The 19,291-nt window shown below is 44.6% G+C and overlaps 2 protein-coding genes across 3 annotated transcripts; both read left to right on the forward strand.

Annotated features, from left to right (window-relative positions):
- The first annotated feature begins 7,151 nt into the window (after positions 1–7,151).
- On the forward strand, positions 7,152–13,379 carry LOC123406279 (ribulose-1,5 bisphosphate carboxylase/oxygenase large subunit N-methyltransferase, chloroplastic). Of its 2 annotated transcripts, none has more exons than XM_045099765.1 (13): positions 7,152–7,588; positions 7,688–7,851; positions 7,954–8,037; positions 8,136–8,193; positions 8,593–8,646; positions 8,800–8,871; positions 9,099–9,179; positions 9,696–9,868; positions 12,135–12,237; positions 12,338–12,469; positions 12,603–12,725; positions 12,827–12,985; positions 13,067–13,379. In XM_045099765.1, the coding sequence occupies exons 1-12, from the start codon at positions 7,199–7,201 to the stop codon at positions 12,914–12,916; spliced, it is 1,524 nt and encodes a 507-aa protein (XP_044955700.1). In that variant the 5' UTR covers positions 7,152–7,198; the 3' UTR covers positions 12,917–12,985; positions 13,067–13,379. The 2 variants fall into 2 exon arrangements, with proteins under 2 accessions (XP_044955700.1, XP_044955701.1); XM_045099766.1 differs by having other exon boundaries at positions 7,159–7,588; positions 13,103–13,379.
- Positions 13,380–14,520: 1,141 nt separating this feature from the next.
- Positions 14,521–19,160, forward strand: LOC123406278 (cellulose synthase-like protein E2). The gene is made up of 8 exons (XM_045099764.1): positions 14,521–14,971; positions 15,682–16,003; positions 16,195–16,335; positions 17,075–17,206; positions 17,305–17,517; positions 17,629–17,847; positions 18,018–18,365; positions 18,460–19,160. Exons 1-8 carry the CDS (start codon positions 14,670–14,672, stop codon positions 19,000–19,002), a joined length of 2,220 nt encoding a protein of 739 aa, XP_044955699.1. The 5' UTR covers positions 14,521–14,669; the 3' UTR covers positions 19,003–19,160.
- Positions 19,161–19,291: the final 131 nt, after the last annotated feature.

Consider the following 19,291-nt stretch of genomic DNA (forward strand, 5'->3'; position numbering starts at 1 on the left):
CCCTCGGGTTTTATGCTTGGGCTGTTCTTGCGGGAGGGGAAAAGGAAGGCCCCGCCGATGAGCGTTTTGCGTGGGCCCTGCTGTCAGCGAGGTTTGGGTTTGGTTGCTTGATGCCGTGGGACCCACGCTAGATGGGGGTAGCGGTCACTTAAACAGCTGGAGTTCCGTCAGCTAAGTGCTGTTTTGCCATTGGCGTTTGGAGTGGGGCACACCCGTCAGCGAGTGAGGCTAGTTTCCATTTCGAGGATGGCAGTCCTAATTGTTTTCTCTTGGCGAATACGCTGTAGATCTGGCCATTTGGGGGGAGGGAGGGGTTGCAGGTTACTTTAATGAGTAGACACCGATCAGGAGAAAGTGAGCACGAAGTGATTACAACTGCACCTACCAATATTTTTCCACTGGAGGAATATTTTTACCAATTAAAAATAAGGAATAATTTTCTCAACACGCTTGCACGTTCCTTTATCTCTTTTTTTTTTCTCTAGTCTTATTTCTCTATTGTATTTTTCTTTTTTTCCTTTTTCTTTTTATTGCTTATCACATATGGCACGTGGTATTCCTAGGTTTTTCTTGCTTAGGTACTTAACGCCGATAGGATACAAAAATCTTCTTCTGCATGTTTATGTTAATGCTAGCAAAAAGGCCCGTGCATTGTAACGGAAGACCGTTCTTCGCTATGGAGAAAACTTACCGAGGCACAATTGCATATCCTCTCCCCATATTCTCCTTGAAATCATAATCATAATATATCATATACCTCCATAATTTTTGAGTTCTCTTAGATGTAAACTCAATTTCCTTCATCTACATATAGTATGTAGCAAATATCAATGTCCAAAGGAACTACTTCACCCGAGTGAAGCTTCAATTCTGAAAACCAAAGTTAACTCACGAGTAGTACATTCTTTCTACAACCATTTGGAAATATTAGCCTGAAGCATGTGAGCATGAAGTGTGTTGTTTGTCAAACCAACCCTGTTGTAGTTCATAGTAAACTTGATATATCCATCTCTAAACTTGCATACTATGCCTAACTGTTACAGTCACAAAGATTTCAAATTAGAACTTCTTATGAACAATTATATGATTAGAAGGCTACCTATTGCTGCTAGTACATTGTGCCTCCTCCTTTCCATGGTCTTCCTCGACTCCATCCTTTATGGATCTATGTCTTCTGAATATATTGATACTAAAACTATCAAGTGCATGCCCTCTATTGTATGCCTTCGGTTCAAACATTGATAAGATGTACCACGCAAGGTTGGTGTTACAATGAAAACAGAAAACAAAATACAGTCCATTGATATGAGTTTGTCAAACTATGCAAAATGCACATCATGTCATTATTAAAGTACATGCCTTCCAGAGCAAACATCATAGGGTTGTAGTTAAATTGAACACCAATTTGTTCTTTCTGAACAAAAAAAATAAATTAGGAAGAGTGCAGATAGTATGTTAAATGTGATGTATATGCATCTCTCTTGTGCCTTAACATCACAAATTGGAATGTTGGGCATTCTGTTTGCCTAGTAGAAAAACAACTCGAAATTTAGGAAGGATTTTTTTATTGAAACCTACTTGGCAGAACTAAAGTCATGCCATGTTGGTTGTTGAGAATGGGGAGGTTGGTGGAGGTCGGTCAAACATTTGACTTGTTGAAGCGAGAGAAAGTATATTTGGTACTACCTCATAAAAACACGTCTTATTTTATGGGACAGAGAGAGTAATATATATGAAGCAATCCTAATCTCCAGCACTAATTTTCTATACAAAACATTTACTCATTAACAAAAAAAAAAGACCAGTCCTAGATTTTTCAATCAAAACAAATACGAAGTAGTTTTACCATAGAGTGCATTGACCAGCACCATGAATAAGTTGCCGGTGAAGAGATGAGGATTATAACTTGTTAGGAAAAATAAATTGTGCATATGGGAAAACTCACAGAATAGTATATTTAGTATGAACTTCTCTTTGTCGAGGTATGATATGGAGATGCCTAGATCCAGCTATTAACCGCAGAACATGACCCTTTTATTCTGCTTTCTTAGCAACTGAAACATAGCACCGGTCCACCATAAAAAATATGTATCCAATCCCTTACCTATTTTCTAGGTCATCGCGCTGACAGTTCGATGTATCACGACGGACAAACTCACGTGGAGCTAGATGAGGAGGAAGCTCCATGGCTGCTCCATCCCGAGCAGCATCAAGGTTGTTCATTGTACCTCCGTTCTCTTCTACAGGAGGAGAAGAGCAGATGTTAGAAAAAGGGACAGATAGAGGGGCGAAGCCATGGGAGGGGATGCACTCACCGGTCAAGAGGAGGGCGACATCCCCGGTGCCGGAGCCGATGCCTTAAACCCTAGCCATGGGAGCAGAGTCGTTGGTGAGCTTTGCTAGCCGCGAGCGCCGGGTCTAGTCATATGAGAGGGCGCTGCAAGTGCGAGGGGGTCCTCTGGCTATGCTTCGTGGTGGTCCGATTCTCCGTACGTCGCCTGAATCAGCCGCTGCATGTCGCGCAACATGGAGCCGTGTGAAGAGAAAGAGGGATGAGACGCGGGACTGATGGGTAGGTGGGGGATGCGGGCGGATATGGAAAACGCCGAAGCTGCAAGATGGGAGAAGGGGAGGGGAAGGACCGGCGACGAGGTGGGCGGTTGCCAAGAGACGCGAACCCGTGCGGGCGATGCGAGCCTAGGCGTGAGGAACGATGGGGTGACCCCCGTTTTCCCGCGACGAACAGTTATTTATCTTAGGGGCATGACTGCGGGTTAATTGTGAAAAAATGTAGGGACACTTTTGCAAAAATGCCAAGGTGGGTTTTCCGACAGAAGCGATAGCCGCATTATTATTAGGTATAGATTTTTCATGATATTGTGTGAAGTCGACTACCCAACATATTGCTTTTCGGACACGAATGTTTTACTATCATTGTGATGGTGGGATGCAGAAGTATATAATGTGACAATAACTACTCCCTCCATTTCTAAATATAAATCTTTCTAGAAATTCTACTAAAGAGTGGATACAAAACAAAATGAACGAATCTACACTTTAAAGTATGTTTATATACATTTGTATGTAGTCTATAATGAAACCTCTAAAAATGCTAATATTTAGGAATAGTGAGAGTACTTCTCTTCCTTCAGTGAACAACTAACATGGTAATAAAGCCCACTCATTAGTTGTGTTCATGGGGAGATCCTTAACCATCATTGTCGTAACCTGAATGTGAGGAGGAAAGGTGGTGACGTGTGTCATATATATCAGGTTGTGCCCACTTATGAAAACAGGGCATGCCTGGCAAAATTTTGCCTCGCCCGGAACCTCCGTGAGACTCTTAAGAAATGTTGCATGGTAAACATTTTTTTTCTACAGAACACCCAAGATCTATTTTATGGAGATGATAGCAACGAGAGGGGGAGGTATCTTCATATCCTTGTAGACTGAAAGCGTTAACGATCTAGAGATCGTGGTTGGCGTAGTCATACTCGCGTCGCGTTCCAATCCGATCCAAGCACCGCACATGTGGCACCTCCGAATCTAGCACATGTCCGGCTCGGTGAGACTTTATATCAACTTTATATGGTTACTTTATATGAAGTAACCATATAAAGTTACTTCCAGAGGTGTAATAATGATAATTAAGGATCTGAACATAATATCTTTCACCAAGTAATCCAATAAGCATTAACTACAAGATATAATCAACACAACTAATGACCTCACTGGTACCAATATGAGGTTTTGAGACAAAGATTGAATACAAGAGATGAACTATGGTTGGAGATGAGATGGTGCCGGTGAAGATGTTGATGAAGGTTGGTCCTCCCACGAAGGAGGAAGCGTTGGTGATGATGTTGGCTTCGATTTCCCCCTCCTAGAGGGAAGTGTCCCTGCAGAATCTCTCTGCCCGAGATAAAAAAGGGTCTCTGCCCAGTTTTCTGCCTCTAGACGGCGGTGCTTCATCTTGAAAGGTTGCTTATTATTTTTTCTAGGTCAAAACACACCATTTAGGAGAAGAGGTGCGTCAGAGGGCCAGTAGGGGGCCTCCAAGGCATTAGGACTTGACCAGGGGGTGGCCGCGCCCTGTTGCCTTGGGGCCAGCTGGTGGGGACCCTATGGTATATTTTTGGTCCAATAATTCTTAAATGTTCCAGAAAATTATCCGTAAAATTTCAGGTCATTTGGAGCATGTTGATCTTTCTGCTTTTTTCTCGGTTTCCCGGATCAGAATTCCAGTTTCCACATATTTCCCTCTTTGTGATGTACCTTGCATATTCAAAGAGAAATGGCATAAGAATTGTGTAATAATAGGGAATGGACAAGAATAACACAACTATCAATAATAATTCATGATGCAAAATGGACGTATCATCTAACAACATGACTTCCAAGACCGGATTACCATACCACTCGGGGGAGTATATGTCCTTGTCGACCTACGAGGTTCAATGGTGACTTGATCTTAAGTTTCATGATCCACATCATTAGCTTCCTTTCCAATTGGTGTACGCGTCACACGAACACCTTTCTGCGTTGCTGACTTCCAATTGAAGTGAAGTTTAAATAACCTCATCAAGTTCTACCTTCCTCCCACTCACTTCTTTCGAGAGAAACTTCTTCTCTGGAAAGGATCCATTCTTGACAACAAAGACCTTGCCTTCGGATATGTGATAGAAGCTATACTCAATTGTTGCCTTAGGGTATCCTATAAAGACAGGCTTCTCGGCTTTTAGTTCGAGCTTATCATGCATAAGTGTCATATCCCCCAAACTTTAACAATTGATAGCTTAGGTTTTTTGCTAAACCATAATTCATGCAGTGTCATCTCAACGGATTTAGATGGTGCCCTATTTAAAATGAATGTAGTTGTCTCTAATGCATAATCCAAAACGATGGTGTCAAATCGGTAAGAGAAACATCATAGAACGCACCATATCCAATAGAGTATGATTACGATGTTCGGATACACCATTACACTTAGGTGTTCCAGGTAGCGTGAGTTGTGAAACAATTTCCACATTGTTTTAAATGCATACCAAACTTGTAACTCATGTATTCACCTACACGATCACATCATAGACATTTTATCCTCTTATCACGATGATCTTTAACCTCACCCTGAAATTACTTGAACTTTTCAAAAGTTTTCAGACTTGTGTTTCATCAAGTAAATATACCGTATTTACTCAAATCATCCGTGAATGTAAGAAAATAAAGATATCTACTGCATGCTTCAACACTCATTGGACTGCATACATTAGTATGTATTACTTCCAACAAGTCATTAGCCCCCTCCATTGTATCGAAAAATGGGGTCTTAGTCATATTGCCCATCAGGCATGGTTCGCATATCCCAAGCGATTCAAAATCGAGTGAGCCCAAAGATCCATCAGCATTAAGTTTCTTCATGCGCTTTACATCAATAAAACCTAAGCGACCGTGCCACGAGTATGTGGTACTATCATCATTAACTTCGCATATTTTGGCATCAATATTATGAGCAGTGTATCCCTACAATCGGGATTCAATAAATCATTCACATTGGATGCATGATCATAAAAGATATTACTCATTAAACAAAATAACTATTATTCTATGACTTAAATGAATAATCGTCTCACAATAAACACGATCCATATAATGTTCATGCTAAACGCAGACACCAAATAACATTTATTTATGTTTAAAACTAGCCCCGAAGGTAGAGGCAGCGTGCCAATGGCGATCACATCAATCTTGGAGACACTTCCCACGCACATCGTCACCTCATCCTTAGCTAGTCTCATTTATTTCGTAGCTCCTATTCCGAGTTATAAATACCAATGATTGAACCGGTATCAAATACACACGGGCTACTATGAGCACTAGTAAGGTACACATCAATAACATGTATATCAAATATACATTTGTTTACGTTGTCAGCCTTCTTATCAGCCAAGTATTTGGGGTAGTTATGCTTCGAGTGTCTGTTCCCCTTACAATAGAAGCACCGAGTATCGGGTTTGGGGTTCAATCTTGGGTTTTTTCACTCGAGCGACAACTCGCCTGCCATTCTTCAAGTTTCCCTTAATTCCCTTACCCTTCTTGAAACTAGTGGTCTTATTAACCATCAACACTTGATGCTCCTTCTTCATTTCTACCTCCGCGGATGATTGTTGGAAGGCTTTCGAATTCTCGAGAGAGAGCGCAATCACTAATTAAGGAGTACACCTTTCAAAGACCACTCTCACCTTCTCAGATTGCGACAAGTGGTGCACTGCATGCGTGTCACTTGTCACAACCTCGGAGTTTTCCCTTTTTTCGTAGATCCATTTTTTAAAAACGTTTTATCTCCTAAACAGTGCGTTCAAATCTCGACCGTTTCACCATTGGGTTTCTCGGGTCGAGATCTTCAAAATTAGATCCCATGTTGATAGTTTTTGACATTTTTTTTATGAAAAAGGACGAAAAAAACCGTGGCTCTCGTGATAAGAAAAAAAGCTGGAAAACGTGTTTTTTCACATTTTCCCTTTTCGAAAGGCACGGCTATAGTTCCCAAGAAGTCGAAACCATGCCTCTCGCGAAAGCAAAACCGTGCCTCTCATGAAAAGAACGCGTTTTTTCCTTTTCGAGAGGCATGTCCGTGCCTCTCGCGAAGGTAAAGCCGTGCCTCTTGCGTAAGCACAATCATGCCTTTCATGAAAAAAACCGCGTTTTCCCCCTTCCCGAGAGGCACGACCGTGCCTCTAGCGAAGGCAAAACCATGCCTCTTGAAAAAAACAGAAAACATGTCTTTTTCCATTTTCGAGAGGATCGCGAAGGCAAAACCATGGCCCTCGTAAAAGCAAAATCGTGCCTCTAACGAAAAAATAATTTTAAAAACGTATTTTTCGTTTTTTATTTTTTGTTAAAAAGGTGAGAAAGACCGGTGAAAAAATGAAACGAAAACCCAAAAAAAACAATATAAAAAATAAAAAATGCAAGCGAAAAAAATAATATTCAGAAGAAACTTTTAGAACGCGATACGTGATGGTTGAACGTCAAGGCTTTAAAAAGACGCTTTGTCGCAAACAGGCCTTGTCAAGCCCACGAAATCAGAGATTTCAAGCCCTGCCCGTAAGAGAAACGGATAAAACCCCAGGCCCGCCACGAACGAGCGGATAAGCCCCCGCAACCCGCACACAACCGTCCCCACTTTCGCGGCTTCGCCATGGCCACCTCTACCACCACCGCCACCGCTCTCCACCCCCAGTTCCGGCCGCCGTCGCACCCGTGCGCACCTCGTCGGCTCCGCCCCTGCCCCTCCTCCTCCTCCAGCGTCCGACCCCGCTTCTCCGTCCGCGCCGCAGCGGCGTCGGCGTCCGCGTCCGCTCCGGTGCAGCGCGAGGCCGTCTCGGGCGTCCCATGGGGCTGCGAGATCGAGTCCCTGGAGAGCGCGGCGTCGCTGGAACGGTGGCTCACCGCGTCGGGTCTCCCCGAGCAGCGTCTGGCCCTAGAGAAGGTGGACATCGGCGAGCGCGGCCTCGTCGCGCTCAAGAACGTCCGGAATGGAGAGAAGCTGCTCTTCGTGCCCCCGACCCTCGTCATCACCGCTGATTCGGTAGAAATGACCATACAATCTGTCTCCATCAGTCACAACCCCATTAACGGCATTCACTTTTCACAATTACTGTCTTTCTTGTGCTCGTGTCGTGTGTAGGAATGGACCAACCGTGAGGTCGGGGATGTGATGAAGAGGTACTCTGTGCCGGACTGGCCGCTTCTCGCCACCTACCTCATAAGCGAAGCCAGCTTGGAGGGTTCGTCGAGGTGGAGCAGCTACATAGACGCATTGCCTAGGCAGCCTTACTCGCTTCTGTACTGGTATAGCCCCACGGTTACTGTTGGCATGATGCCTAAGTGATAGGATGAGTGGTTTTTGAGATAACATTCTCAATCTTGTACAGCCTTTTTTTGTCATTGTAGGACTCGCACTGAGATAGATGCATACTTGGTGGCTTCCCCAATCAGGGAACGGGCAATCTCAAGGATCAGTGATGTGATTGGGACGTAAGTTTGCCAATCTGTTTTTGTCCTAATCATTTACCATGCTAAGTTTTCTCCTCTGTTGATGCCCTCACTGGAATGATGCCTTATGGATTTGGCAGATACAACGACCTTCGAGATCGAATATTTTCTAAACATCCAGATTTGTTCCCTGAGAAGGTATGATTCACAAATGCTGCTATATTATTTCTTCAAACTGATGAAGATAACTAGATAAGAGCGGGGGTTTGGACAACTATTCTTGTGACACTGGGCATTCACAGGGGTTCCATATTATTTCAAGTTAAACACATAAAACACTGCCACCAATCGATTATGTCTGGAATTTGTGGCAGGATGGTGCCACCCAATTTCTATACACAGAAGCATAAATTTGATTATTTAAGTTTTCCAAATACAGCATGACTAAACAGTGCTGATGATATTTAGCTGCTTGACTATCACTATGAAAACAAAGCAGAGGAAGTAGCTGCTGTAACAAATAATATGGTCTGATGACACCAAATATGCCAATTATATTTGATTTTTGAGTTTCATGTCGCTACTTTCTTATTTTAGGTATACAACATGGAGAACTTTAGATGGTCCTTCGGCATTCTCTTCTCACGTCTGGTAAGAGAAAGTATTGTGAAGCTACTAAATACGATGCAAACCTTGTTTTACTTCATTTTGCTTATCTGATAGCCCTTTCCATTACATATACATATGATTTTGCTTTCCTTTTCTGCTCTAAGAACATGCACACTACACCGGACTATTTTGCAGGTTCGTTTAGAATCAATGGGCGGAAAGGTTGCACTAGTTCCTTGGGCAGATATGCTTAACCATAGCCCTGAGGTATTACATTTTCTATTCTTCAAAAAATCATTTCAGTTCTAAAAAATTGTTGTATGGAATTATGTAAGCACAGCAAGTCCCACATTTCTCTTCTCTACAAAGAATTATTAGCTATATTGTGCTGAATTCCTTAAGCACCACATGCCGGACAATTTTTCCTTTCTGCCATCATTTCCCAAGTCTTCCTAAAGTGCACAATGTCATGCATAGCAAAATCAACTTTTCAGGTAGATGCATTCTTGGATTATGACAAGTCATCGCAAGGAATAGTCTTCACCACTGATCGTTCATATCAACCAGGTGAGCAGGTAACATTTTTTATTTGTGCTTGAACTCTACTCTATGTATTCTCCATACCAAGCTTTTATCAGAAAGTCCATCAGTCCTTCTCATCCATTGGTAATTGTCATGTCCATGACATTAATGATGATCAAAATCTTTACTAATGCTTGTTTTCGGAAGGCCATTTGGTATCTTCTTTTAGTTTTATAGAACTGGGAATTAGTTGAAATCTAATATAATTTCATCTAGTATATTGTGCACCCTTCTCTGTAGCAATAAACTGGTATTTAAAGTACGGAATCATTTCAAGTGTTATATAGGCTGTGTCTCTGCATCTGTCCACTTTATCCATTATATATTTTACAGATAGAGTATACTTGATTTCAGATGAGCCACTGTACTTATTTTATTGTGGCCTTACCATTTTCTGCATGTGTTACGTTTGGGGACAATTGCTCTAATTCCATGCATATATTATTTTAAATGTGTTTCTTAGGAGAAGTTATTACTAGCTAACTTGTCTATTACTTGTTTGACCTCAGGTGTTTATATCCTATGGGAAGAAATCCAGTGGTGAGCTATTGCTTTCCTATGGTTTTGTACCAAAAGAGGGCACAAATCCAAATGATTCAGTTGAATTCTTGGTGTCTCTTAAAAAATCTGATGAGTGCTACAAAGAAAAATTACAAGCACTAAAGAAACACGGTTTGTCAGAGTAAGTGCTCTCATCCTTTTTCCATGTGGAACTGCATATGCTTCTGTTATTTTCTTGACGCTAGAGAAGTTCTCTAACTGTTGCATCATGGAAACTACTTCGACATGGAAGAGTAAGTGTTCAAAATCTTCCATGTTATCATCACTAAAATGGGAATTCAATTGACGCTAGAGAAGTTCTCTAACTGTTGCATCATGGAAACATCTTCCGTGGGGTTCTGGCAGGCGTAAGCCCGCCGTTGACGCGTCAATTTATTATTTTTTTTGCGTCCTTATTCCATGTTATCATCACTAGAATGGGAATTCATTAGACTGGGGCATTTGCTGGCGTATTCTTGTTTTTACTTCATGATAGTATCAAGAATAAAATACAAAAATAACATTTTGCTGTGCAATGGGTTTGTAACACATTTTATTTAGAAGAGAATTTGTAATCACATTTTGCTCTCAATAAGTAAATTTAAGATGCCATATCTTGTGTCGATGGTATTTTGATCAATTTGGGTGTCTTGGTGCTTACATGCTCGTTGGTTTGATGTTATGTCCTCTCTCCCAATAAAATGGTAAAGTCACTGCTCACGTTTTGGAAAAAATGTATTTGCAGTTGTGCATCTAGTCATAGATTTTGACTTGGTTCACTGTTTTGGATAATGGAAGAGAAAACTCTCCCAGCTTCTGGATCTTGAGATGCATATAGTCATAGTATTTATCACAAAGTTTGTCAAAAAGTGCAACGAAAATGACTAGCCACATAAAACTGGAGAAATGCTCAACACCATCTAAACCGGGGACATAAATATCGTGACAACCAACTCCAACTTCTTGGCACCATCCACCATAGGCTCTTGTTTCTTGTCAGTGTGACCTTTTTTCTTTTCAAGAGGACCTTTAGGTGAGGATCAGGACGAACAATTTTCCCCGCGACTCCCTAGGGTTCCCTCCCTCCCCCCGCCGCCGCCGCCGCCGGCCGTCCCCGCCCCCCTCCCCCCTCCCGGATCCGCCCCGGGCTGCCTTCCCGGGAGGTGGCCGGGGCGGCGCGAGCCCCGCCCCTCTTCGGCCTCCCTCCTCCTCCTTCCCTCCCTGCCGCCCCCGGCGCTTGGCCGGGTGGTGTTGGCGGCGGCGGGACTGCCTGCCCCCCCCCCCCCCCCCCCCCCGCGCGCCTCCTTGCCCGGGGTATGGGGGCGGCGGCGGTGCTCCTCGGCTTGACGACGGTCCGGCGACCCGGCAGCAGTGGCCGGCGACGCGTGAGGTGGTGGTGGTGCCCCTTGGCGATGAGACGGCGTGGTGACGCAGGTTGGCCGGTGGCGCGCCCCCGGCCCAGATCTGGGCCCTGTGGGCCCTATCTGGGTCCTAGCGGGCCGGCTCCCGGCGTGGCTTCATCGTCGTCTGTGTGGTGAGGAGGAGCAGCTCGGACGGGGGGCGGCGACGCCGAAGGCGCGCCTGCTGCAGTGCGATGGCGGGAGCTTTACGGGCGTGGAGAGCCCGACCGGGCCTGTGGGCCCACGGGCCTGGTATGCTCCTGCTATTGTGCCCGGTCGGCTACCGTCGTCGACGGTGGAGGTTGTACCCTCCCGCGTGCCGACGGTGTTGTGGCCCCTAGTCCCGGCTCCTATTCCCCGCTGTGCAGGCCTCACTTCATGGTGTCGTGGTGAGACGGCGTGGAGGCTTCATGACCGCGGTGGCGCAAGATGGTGGTCGCTTTGGTGGCAGGCTCTGGAGCATCCGAGGTGAAGGTTGGGATCGGGGGAAACCCCTGTCGGGTGCCGCCGGACCTTCCTGGAGGGCGTTGGGGGCGACCCTTCCTCTTGCCTCGTCAAGTACCGGGGGAAACCCTTGGCAGCAGCGTCGTCATCGTCGCGGTCCTTCTTGGGGGTGTTGATTGGTACCGGTGCTTCGGAGCCTTGGAGCGTGGTGGGAGATCTTCGGTGGGCGCAGTGGTCGTGAAGCGTCTTCGTTTCCGTTGATCTGCCGTTGTCGGCATTTTTTCTCTTGTTGTTTCTCTTTCGTTTCTTTTGGGTGTGATTGTGCTGCTTCCGCCCCAGCACCTGTTGTTGACTGTATCGGTTGGTTGCTTTGTAATACAAAGCGGGGGGAAACCCTTTTTCGGAGGAAGAGGACCTTTAGGTTGCATGTTCTCTGGGAAAATACCACCAGTTCAGTATTATGTCCAACATTGTTTTCATTTTTATTGCCTTGTTTTGTACATTTCTGATACTCATAGTTATATAGCTGGTATTGACAAGGGTGGATCTGGTCACCATTATCAGATCTGAAAGTTTCCCCTTGAGGGTCACAGGGTGGCCAGTTGAGCTGATGGCTTATGCCTTCCTCGTAGTCAGTCCTCCTGAGATGATTCAACGCTTTGAGGAGGTTTGTCTGTTATTTGGCACCAATTATTTTCAGCACTGTGCCCATACAACTATAGCAAGGGTGGTCAAACACAGCATGCCTATATTACTTATTTGTGCAGATGGCTGTTGCTGCATCCAATAAGGGTTCCTCCAAGCCTGCAGTTAATTATCCCGAGTTGGACGAGCAGGCTCTTCAGTTTATCTTGGACTGTTGTGAATCTAGTATAAAAAGATATACCAAGTACCTAGAGGTGAGGTCACCACTGAATTTCAAATGTGATTTATAGACTACGCCATTCCTGTTATCAGGATATACACAAATCATTATCATTCGGCACCAATATTATTTCGTTGAAATGTTAAAGTCAACCAATAATGTTTCAGGGCGCCAAGGGTTCTGCGGAAGTCTCCATCAATACAAAGCAGGCCAACAGGACCTTGCTACTGAAACAGCTAGCAAGAGATCTGTGCATCAGTGAACGGAGGATCCTATATCGTTCGCAATACGTAAGCCAGCAGAGCTCTTGCAGCCTAGCTGGCTGCTTCCCTCTGCGCGTCACGCGGTTACTCCTTGGCGTCTCACATTTCCTCCCTTTGATCTGGTGCAGATACTGCGTAGGAGATTGAGGGACATGAGGGCCGGTGGTGAGCTTAAAGCTCTGTCATTATTCAATGGTCTCAGAAATCTCTTCAAATAAACGGACGGGGTATATGTTGTGCCCCCTGAAGATTTCTAGGAGCAATGCTGGTGTGTCTCCATCGACTTGGTAAATTCTCGATCTGTCCTCATTTTTTGACCACCTTCGTGGTCGAATGCTGTATTTTTCACTGAACACCACATGATGCAGTTCCGGTTCCACCTTCCCTGTTGCTGGTGAGCTCAGGTGTTTGCCTGCCAAGGCATATTGCAGTATCAGGCTAAGATCTTCTCCGGAGTTGCAACTGAATAGTAGGAAAAACTCACAAAAGGTTGATGTGAAACCAAAAAAATAGCTGCAGTTGTGATTGAACAGCCCTGAGCTTGGCATACGTGTATATGTGATCTAGGGTGCTGCAGCGCATCTGTTTATCTTTTCTTTTGGGCATCTAGAATTTATTATCCATGTAAAATTCTTCTACGAGTAGTACTTTTTGTTTGGGGTCGCCTATACTCTATCTGTCTATCATGCGGTCATGCCCAAGACGCCAGAGCATTCGTGCTTCGTGTCCAGTTTTACAGGTGGAGCTCAGTGGCGGTATTGTGTGACTGTTATTTTGTGCCATTTGCTGGGACACGCTATCGAAAACATGAAATCGCTCAACGCCTTTGAAAAATCGAGAAAATTACCAGAACAGAGAAGTTGAGAATATGAGAACACATAGCCACTACTTTCTTAGCTGCAGGTATATCTTCTCTCTACTTGTGCTACCTGAAAAAAGTGCAAGTGACATTTTTCACTAAACTGGAGATTTGTTTTTAAAAAACGATCAATATATATATATATATATATATTTGGATAAAACGAGGAATTTTATTCTAAAGTAATAGAGTTACAATCTAGAGGCGAACAATTTTCGTGTTTTGACCCTTTTAATGAAGTTGATCCCGTTGTGACTTTCGGGATTTGACCGTTTTCTTACCGCCGGACACCTTGACGGTAGGGTATGACAACCTACCACCATGGTCATTGACAGTAGGGTATGACAATCTACTGCCGAGGTCATTGGCGGTAGGAAAATGGCCTACCGCCGCAGTGGCTAGCGGTAGCATATTTAACCCTGTCGTCGTGGGGTCCGGTGGTAGGCACGCACACACTGTGTCCGTAATTTAGATTTTTTTTCTTCGATAGACGTGCAACCCTATCGCCAGAGACCTCGCCGCTAGGTTGTTATACCCTACCGTCATGGACCCCGGTGATAGGAAAAGGGCCAGATCCCTAATTTTTTGTATCTAGCTAAACTTCATAAAAAAGGTCAAAACACAAAAATTGTCCTCTAGAGGCAAGCGTTCCTCAATACATGGAGCCCTTTGTGTAACCACATAATTATGATACGCTCAGAACGGTTATACCTTGTCAAACAATTTGGCACACTCTATTTTGATCACGGTAGGTATACATTTTTATGAAACAAACTCCCTATCAACCATCACAACTTTAATCTTCAAAGTCAAATGATATAAAAACAAAATCTCACTAGCAAACTAAAATCAATTCACCGTTTCTTTACTTAATTGTTGAAATGCGCATGGTGGTGGCTAAGCTACAGCGATGTGTCTACTACTAGAAGACGGACAAGAGGTCAAAATTTTCCAACACAGGGGCGGCTCCAACGGAGAGGCTTGTACACGATGGAGCGTTGACCATCTGCTACATACCCTCTCCTGCACTTCTGACCCATGGGCCCAGACCACCCGTTCCCTCCACACTCGCGTTCTCGCTCGCACTAGACTTGGAGTAGCAGGCAGGGAGGATGGCCGGGAGCAGCGTCTCCGGCGGCGGCGGCGGCGGCCGCCCGTCGCTGTTCGCGACGGAGAAGCCGAAGCGGGTGCTGGCGTACCGGCTGTACGCGGGCACCATCTTCGCGGGGATCCTCCTCATATGGTTCTACAGAGCCACCCACATCCCGGCGAGGGGCAGCAGCAGCCTGGGGTGGCGGGCGGGGCTCGGGCTGCTCGTGGCCGAGCTCTGGTTCGGCCTCTACTGGGTCCTCACCCTCTCCGTGCGCTGGAACCCGGTCCGCCGCACCACCTTCAAGGACCGCCTCTCGGCCAGGTGAGTGGCCTGATCTGCGCTGCACCTTTTCTTTTTGGTTCCTGGCAGAGCAAGGAGTGTATGATGAAATGCCTAGCTGGGAAAGTAGAACTCCGGTGACCATATCAGTTCAGGGTCTCGTCTTCCGTTCGGATTCTGAATCACACCAAGTCCAGCAACTTGCATCTGTGATCCATGAAGGCGTATTGCTGAATACTGTGGCATCGAGAATTAACCTTGCATTGTAGTGCATGGCTGCAGTGTCCCGTTTTCCGTTGCAGTCCAGATATTTAGCACGACCATAGCAAATTACTACTCCCTCTGTGACCTAGAACCACGACACTTGTTATGGATCGGAGGGAGTAATTTCTTTTTCAGCTGGGGTTGAAGCAAGTAGCTACGCTTGTTATGCCTACTCAGAGTTGTGGATACAGTTAAACCATCGCACATATACTAGTTCCAGAGTTGTGGATGCAATTGAAACATCGCACCCATGCTAAAATATGATTCATTACATAAATATATTTCCGCTAGAATCACGGCTACTACCAAATTAGATACCATTATGCTCCATCCAAGACCTCCATGGATATTATAATGACGCACATTCGTTGGGCAGTTACATGGTTTGGATAGTGTGATATCTGCATAGCCACATCATATTAACAAAATTAGTTCGACTGTATCTATGTCTGTGGTGAATGACTTGTTAAAGTTCTGGCCACAAACAGCTATGACGATGACCAGCTCCCCGCCGTGGACATATTTGTGTGTACAGCGGACCCAGATCTTGAACCACCCATGCTTGTCATATCCACGGTTCTGTCTGTCATGGCTTATGACTACCCGCCAGAGAAGCTAAACATCTATTTGTCTGATGATGCTGGTTCCGCGATAACATTCTACGCTCTTCATGAGGCATCTGAGTTTGCAAAGCACTGGATTCCATTTTGCAAAAATTACAAGGTGGAGCCCAGGTCCCCAGCTGCCTACTTTGCCCAAGGAGATACCCCTCATGATGCTTGTAGCCCTCAAGAATTGCTTCGCATGAAGGTAGAGTGCAAACTTGTTCTTCATCTATCCTGATGGAATGTACCTTATCTCAAAAGAAATAATGTCGTGCTGCAGTCTGATACAATATTTGGTGGTGTAAGGGCCTGCTGGCCTTCCATTTGTGCCGTGTAAGGCTGTGAAGCCAACACATTATTTTCTTCTTAGGTTTTCCCCTCTTTTCTCAATTGCAGGAGTTGTACAAGGATCTGACAGATCACGTGAATTCAGTAGTACATTCAGGCAAGATTCCCGAGGTTCCAGAATGCAACCGCAGAGGCTTCTCTGAATGGAACGAGACGATAACACCTGGAGATCACCCTTCAATAGTCCAGGTAAAAATGGTAGTTTAGTTAGAGTCTGACTACTAGATGAAGTACATGGTAATTGGTAATTGATTTTGAAATTTTAAATAATATGATAACTATGAGACGTTTGAAAACCAACTCGTGTAGCTAATACAAAGTTGGCGAATTGGTTATAAAAGTTAACATATGAAAGTGTTGGTGAATTGAAGTGCTGTGGGAAAAATAAATATGTTTTTACCTACGAAGAATAATTTTAGGAAATCTATCTCATTACTAAAACTATCCTAAAAGTAGTTTCCATGTTTTCTCTGAGAAGCTAGAAACCCCACAGTAATCGGAGGGAAAAGAAAAGGATATGCACCGCTAATTTAAGTGGCTCCACACTATAACATTGTTATTTGTACAATAATAACAGTTACAGTTATGAAGTACTCCCTACGTCCCAAAATAAGTGTCTCAAGCTTAGTACAACTTTGTACTAGAGCTAGTACAAAGTTGAGACACTTATTTTGGGACGGAGGGAGTACTAAGCATCATATTTGTGCAAAAAAATACAATTGTGGCTCAGTTTTAAATTATCCAACTGCGCAATTGATTGGGGAATTCAGCTAGTCAAAATAAAAGCATAAATGCTTGTTTGTCTCATCGTAATTCAACCTGATGTAACATGAGCCTGACATGGTTGATTTACTCATCCAGTGAAGAATCTACCTTCACAAGAAACTGTAATGGTATTCTATCTGATCAAATGGTTCTCCATTGCTAGATTCTAATTGATAGAAACAAAAGAAAGGCAATTGATGTAGATGGAAATGCATTGCCAAAACTTGTGTATATGGCGCGCGAGAAGAGACCTCAGGAACAACATCACTTCAAAGCTGGATCATTAAATGCTTTGGTAGGTCCTCTTTTTGGTATAGTCAATGATTTTCTAGAATTACCATCTAGAATCAGCCTTCATTGTGTTTATATTCCTTAATAAGGTCAATTGTGCAGATAAGGATATCTTCAGTGATAAGCAACAGCCCAGTCATTCTGAATGTTGATTGTGATATGTACTCCAACAACTCAGAGTCCGTCAGAGATGCATTATGCTTCTTCCTAGATGAAGAGCAAGGTCAAGATATCGGTTTTGTGCAGTACCCTCAGAACTTTGACAATGTGGTGCACAATGACATCTATGGAAATCCCATCAACGTTGTCAACGAGGTCAATTGAAAGATAATATAGCATCTCGTAAAATTTGGACAGAGGACACACCTATGTCCGAAGCTGTAATTAAGACTAATCCAGTTTGTTGTTTCATGACTTGATCTTCAGTTGGATAACCCTTGCTTGGATGGATGGGGTGGAATGTGTTACTATGGTACTGGATGCTTCCATCGCAGAGAGGCCCTCTCTGGACAAATATATAGTAAAGGTTACAAGGAAGATTGGGCTAAAGGAGTGGGGATAGCAGAAAATGCAGATGAACTGGAAGAAACATCAAAGTCATTGGTGACATGCACGTATGAGCATAACACCCCGTGGGGCATTGAGGTCTCTTTATTCCTTTCTACAAACCTGAATATGAACATTTTCATCGATCCACTTCTCCTTAATGAACATATACAGAAAATCTTTCAGTGATGCTCGCATGATGTTCTTCCTTCTATTTGTGTACTGTTATACAGATCACATTTTGATGAGTCTGTGTTTCTGAATTGCAGAAAGGAGTTAGATATGGGTGCCCACTGGAGGATGTTATTACAGGATTGCAAATCCAATGCCGCGGGTGGAGATCGGTATACTACAACCCGTCCAGAAAGGGCTTCTTAGGCAAGGCGCCTACCTCACTAGGCCAGATCCTGGTTCAGCACAAGAGATGGTCAGAAGGGTTCCTCCAAATATCCCTCTCCAATTACAGCCCCTTTTTATTAGGCCATGGTAAGATCAAGCTGGGGCTTCAAATGGGTTACTCGGTCTGTGGCTTCTGGGCCCTGAACAGCTTCCCCACCTTTTACTATGTCATCATCCCTTCACTTTGCTTCCTCAGTGGCGTCTCTGTTTTCCCTGAGGTAATGGTTGGCATCCTACAGTATGTTCCAAAGCTTATTTTTATGCACCGCAGTTCAGTTCTGACACGATACTTGCATGTGCAAACTCATCCAGATAACCAGCCCTTGGTGCATTCCATTCATATACGTCGTGGTAGCTGCATACTCCTGGAGCCTAATGGAGTCGCTGCAATGTGGTGACACTGCTGTGGAGTGGTGGAACGCACAAAGGATGTGGCTCATGAGAAGGACCACCTCCTACCTCCTGGCGGCCATCGACACGATTGGGGGAATGCTGGGCATCTCTGAGTCCGGGTTCGAGCTGACGGTGAAGGTGGACGAGTCGCAGGCTATGGAGAGGTACAAGAAGGGGAAGATGGAGTTTGGGCCCATCTCAGGTATGTTTGTGATCATCACCACGATCTCGCTGTTCAACCTGGCGTGCTTGGTGCTCGGGCTGGGCAGAGTTCTGTTGCGCGAAGGCGCAGCAGGGTTGGGACCTTTGTTTCTGCAGGCTGTCCTCTGCGTGGCCATAGTGATCATCAATGCCCCGGTCTACGAGGCCCTCTTCATCCGCAGGGACAGTGGAAGCCTGCCTTATTTTGTCACCCTCGTTTCCCTTTGCTTTGTGTCGTCGCTCTGCCTACAGGCTACCTAGATATGAACTCGGTGCAGAAACGATGAACAGACGTGAATGTGGAATGTTGGGCTTTGAGCCTTACTATGAGGGACATTTTGAGACAATCTATCTATACACAAGGCTCTGTAACTTGCATTTTTTTGCACAGTCATGACAATGATGTGGTATTCTCTAAACCTACATGATTAGCAACTAAAGAATCATTATTTTTCCATGTACTTTAGCCCTATATATCATCTGGTAGTTGTGCAGGGCAGGTCCACATCGAACGGGGCATCTCAGCTTGAAGCTGCGGCAGAGATCCGGT

The sequence above is a fragment of the Hordeum vulgare genome, chromosome 6H, assembly GCF_904849725.1.
Source record: "Hordeum vulgare subsp. vulgare chromosome 6H, MorexV3_pseudomolecules_assembly, whole genome shotgun sequence".
Taxonomy (NCBI): Eukaryota; Viridiplantae; Streptophyta; class Magnoliopsida; order Poales; family Poaceae; genus Hordeum; species Hordeum vulgare.